Source organism: Camelina sativa, unplaced genomic scaffold (genome assembly GCF_000633955.1).
Source record: "Camelina sativa cultivar DH55 unplaced genomic scaffold, Cs unpScaffold00478, whole genome shotgun sequence".
Taxonomy (NCBI): Eukaryota; Viridiplantae; Streptophyta; class Magnoliopsida; order Brassicales; family Brassicaceae; genus Camelina; species Camelina sativa.
In genome coordinates this window covers 29066-33939 of record NW_010921706.1, presented here as the reverse complement: position 1 = coordinate 33939, position 4874 = coordinate 29066, and the positions used below count along the sequence as shown (strand labels likewise).

The following is a 4874-nucleotide window of genomic DNA, read 5'->3' as shown; positions in this document are numbered from 1 at the left end:
GTGTGGAGACAATGTGCTAGATTTGGAGTATTTTGGTTGGATTCGAGATTAACTAGAATAAAGAAGCAGGAAGTGACTTTTGGACATCTTCAAGTTGAACTGAATCATGAAGTTTGGACAAGTCTAGAGAAGTCTGGTGAAGTCTATAGACAAGTCTGGGGAAGTCTATAGACATTCGACAAGTGTTATTTATCTGCCCAACTTGTGGCTCGCTTCCATCTTCCATAAGCCGTTTAGGGTACTTCTTTTCCATTCCTGCCGAAAAAAGTAAAAGATGAATTAGTATAAATTAGCCAATACTGAAATAAATCAACAGAGATATGAGACTTCAATTTTGCAAAACAAAAAAAAAAAAAATTACTAAAAGAATGATTTAAGAACAAGAAAACTATTACTACTAATCATTTAGATGCTAACAGGAACTTGAAAAAAAAAACAGAACAAACGAGATACGACTTTTATAACCAAACTAGATACGACTTGTATAAAAAAACTGTACTTTGACTCTTACTTGTATCAGAATCTGATGGTGCTTTTGTTGAGGACATTGACATTTGTGACTTATGATCCAATTCTGCTCTCAGCCATGGTCAGCCTCCGACAAATATAATTGACTGCAAAGAGAATATAAAGAGAGTCATGACTGATATAGACAGGTTTCCTGAACTAACAAGATCAAAAAAAAAAAAATCGAGCTTTTAAAAAATTACATAAACTGTTAAGCGGTGAAACTTGAAAAAAAAAATTGTAATAGAATTCTACATACCTGTTAAGCGGTAAAGATGCAAAATATGTTATGATGTGACGAGCCTTCATTTGTTTTCCCAATTCATGGACGAGGCATATCAAAAAATGCAGCCAAGAAACAACCGAATGACATAATTGATAATACACTGTATTATTTCGAACAAATCTTTATAATACCTTTTGATGCATTGCCAGGTCCCTCGACACCCAATCTTTCCTTGACATCTCTGCATCATAAAAGATAAAACTTAAAGTCAAAGTTATTTTTTGAAGTTGATATCCAAACCTCTGAAATAAGCAGAACTGAAAAGCATGACATTATCAGTAATCAAATATTAAAACCCATGATAGTATTAATCCGTGATAGTATTAATCTGTACCTTAACACATGGCCAATTGTCTCATCTTCAGGGGAAACTTCATTAGCCTTGCTTAGATCGGACACAACATCCTGATAGTTTCAGAATGTCAATGAGCAAACATCTATTGAGGAATTATGTAAAGTACACACATATATATTGACAAGGAATCTCAAGAAACTTCCTATGATCATTGAAACGTTGTTCACTGTACTAAAAATAATACAATTCTGGATTCAAATCGAGATTACTAAAGGATAAAAGTAAAACATGATCGGTTAATTAACAAAGTTAAACAAACCAAATTCGATCAACATGGATAAATGTTCAAGAGAAATCCATAATGAAAATTTGTTAATTTACTTAAAATTATACAATTCTAGGTTGAAATCGGATATAAACAAACAACAACAACCTCGAAATTTGGTTTTCCCGATTTGGTAAAATTGAGAAATTGACAATTTATACTTTTCATCGAAATTGAGCCATTACAAACAAGAAAATCAAGATGGATTGAAATCGAGTTTTAGAAAATTGACATAATCTTAAGAAACTAAGAAATCATCGATTCAACATGCAAAAATTGTAAGCTGAGTTAAAAAATCGGGTTGAAATCTGGGTTGAAATCGAGTTGTTTAAACAGAAATTAATGTTGTTTAAACAAAAACTAAGAAATTAATGTTGTTTAAACAGAAATCTACATACCTAATTCATGGAAATATACTTAGAGATGGTGAAGATCGAGAATTGGAGAGATGGAGATATGGAGAGATGGTGAGATGGTGGGATGGTGAGACGGTGAAGATGGTGAAGAAGGAGAGACGGCGGAGGACGGTGAAGAAGGAGAGATAATAAAGAATAAGAGATGACGGTGGCTAAGGCGAAGATGGAGAGACACGACGGTGAGAGGTTAAGGATGGAGAGGGACGGCGGAATAAGGGTTTCGATCAGTAATTTTTTTTTTATCCTTCCTAAATTTTTTTTTTATTTCTCATAAACACAAACAAACTAAATGCCTCAATTTACAACCAATATCCCGATTTCATTTAATAAAAATCTAGACATTTAGGCCCTGTTCTTTTTCAAGCTGCTAGAAGAGCGACAACGACCTAAAAAATAGACGAGGAGAGTCCTATTGTTGTGAAAAAAAGTCGCTGCTATTGTGGAGAAGAGTCGCCGTACCGTTAAAATGAGCTGTTTTGACAGTCGTTGAAAAAACCGACGATCTCTTTCTCTTTCCAGCGACACTTTTTCTCACTGGAATACACACGTTCCGTCATCGTTTTTCCGTTGCCGTTGTCGTTTTGAATTTTAATTCCTATTGCCGTTGTCGTTTTCATCTGTCGCAATCGCTGGATGAGCGACTTGAAAAAGAACATGGCCTTAATTTGAATTTATATTTGATATACAAATTTAATCTGAATATGTAATTGAGAGTATTATTGGCTTTTATTTAACCCAACCTATTTGCCCAAACTTTTAAAAGAATGTATACAAAGTTTTGAAAAAACATCTTTTTTTATAATTTTCCTTTTTTTATTTTTTTGAGAAACTCACCGTTACTTTACTTAAAGATGTCCTAAAGGAAACTCTCATCACTTACAGTAAGCAATACTGTAATAATTTGTTAGGCAATAAATGAATTGATAACCGAACTGAAAGAACACCGAACCGGCCGAACCAAAGTTTTTCTCGGTTAGTTTCGAAAGCTCTTCGTGTTGGAGAAACCGAAAAAATCGATCCGAAAAACCCAAGAAACTGAAAAAAAAAAAGCGTAAAAAGGTAGTTTCATTATTAGAGTAAAAATAACGAGAGTTAAAGTAACATAAAAAGGTAGTTTCATTATTATTGAATAGGAAGGATGGATATACATTGGTGAATGAAATATCGATACAAAGATGTAGTCCATTGTGATAAAGCCACATGAAATGTTCTTTCCTACCTCCATTTCTTATATTATAATTTTTATAATGTTTTTCCAATTTCTTAATCTACATATAAGAAATTTATTCATCTACATTTCCGAATTCCATTTTAATGGATCCATACATCATAATCCATACATAATAACAGTTAAATACTTCTCTTTATGCAATTCCGGCGATAAACCTCCTTTTGAGTTCCATCCTGCAATAACCAATACCAGCATTGGTTAAATAAAATCCAAATAACCAGACTATATATGTTTAAAGAAGTTAAACAGGAGGAATAAAAATACCTCATGAGTTGGCGGTCATGCGCTCCGGTTGCCATCATTCCCCGGTTCTCATAAGCACGTCGGAGAAGATACGGTATAGCGGTTTCGACTGGTCCAAACGGCATGTACTTGCTCACATTGAACCCAGCTCTCTTTAGACCGAAGGACAATGCATCTGACATTCCGTATAGCTGTGCAAACTCTATCTTGCCGTTCTGTTTATCGATACCGAGGTCACTCGCTTTCCTTGACGCAAGTCTCCCTGAAATTAATAACATTTATACAAATTAGTAATCCGTTTTGACTCGTAACTGAAGCGATGGATTTAATCAAAATGGAAATGGCTTTACCCGAATCAGCGTTATGTGTTGCAAGAACGACCCCGAAGCCTGATCCGTTCGAGGCTTTCTCCATCAGGAAGGTCATACAGTCGTTGTAACAAGAGTGCGTGTCCTGGATTGTGTCGTGGACCGGCGACTTGCAACCCAAGGAATCTGCCAAACTAGCTTCGCTAGACATGTAAGCGCCTCTTACCAACTTGAACCCCATAGGAACATTCTCTTTCTCGGCATTTTGTACAGCCAAATGCAATCTTTCACCGGCGTCTCTCAAGTACGCCTGAATCGTGTTGTAAACAATCGGTCGGTCTTTGTCCGCGTTGAACAGGATCGCCGATGAGTAAGCCATGTAGTCGATCGCGGGTTGGAGGATTGTGTCTTCCGCATCGATCAGCAAAGGTACATTGGATTCTTGGCATTTCCTACAGATTTCTTGGATCCTTGTGTGGGCTGCTGCGAGCTCCAATTCTTCTTCCGCGGTTAAGGGTTCCGGTTCTGAGTTTGTGTGGTAGAGAGGACTCGAATCGGAGAAAACCGGAAACGATTTGAGCTTCCAGGAGAGTTTGAAACCTGGACTCTTGTATTCCCATCGAAGCAGATCGCTCACTCGTTTCAGAAGACTAATTGGACAAATCGCGGTTATCTTCACGACCACTGAGCTAAACTGTTAGGACATAGAGAAACAAATAACCGGTTATTAAAAACCCAAATGTAAACCGGGATTTCACAACAATAAACCGGAGAGAATATTCCTAAAGTGTTTTTCTTCAGAAAGTTCTAGTCCACCTAGGAGGACCTCGTGCGTGTAAAATCTAATCCGATAATGACGCATTGCCTTTGATTTTATCACCGCACTGATAAAATTCAAACATCGAATTTAAAAGGTAAATAAAGTAAGACGCCAAGTCATTTTCATAAGAGAAAATGCAACTTGGGTATCTATGTATTTGTTCCTTGTTAAAAACGCGTAAGAGTAAATTTAACAAATTAGTTAATTGTTCATATGAAAAATACATAGATATAAATGTATATATCTATGCAAGTGTACTTTGTCAGAGTACGGAGATTTGGCTGTCGAACACAAAACAAGTTGCCCATATTTGATTACCATCAACAAATTATTTCAATTTTTAAGAAAAATTTTAATAATATAATTAAATCTAAGATTTTTTTTTCTTTTGTCTGTTATGATCAGATTTATAAAATGTAAAAAAAGAAAAAAAAAAAAAAAAA

The 4874-nt window shown here is 35.5% G+C and overlaps 1 protein-coding gene across 1 annotated transcript in view; it reads right to left on the bottom strand.

Annotated features, from left to right (window-relative positions):
• Positions 1-2927: 2927 nt before the first annotated feature.
• LOC104773171 (proline dehydrogenase 1, mitochondrial) overlaps positions 2928-4874 on the bottom strand; it is a 3068-nt gene continuing 1121 nt past the window's right edge. The window contains exons 2-4 of the mRNA XM_010497749.2: positions 3654-4305; positions 3325-3565; positions 2928-3233 (exon numbers count right to left, since the gene is read on the bottom strand). Coding sequence (XP_010496051.1) covers positions 3194-3233; positions 3325-3565; positions 3654-4305 — 933 coding nt within the window. The 3' untranslated portion in view covers positions 2928-3193. The remainder of the gene's footprint in view (positions 3234-3324; positions 3566-3653; positions 4306-4874) is intronic.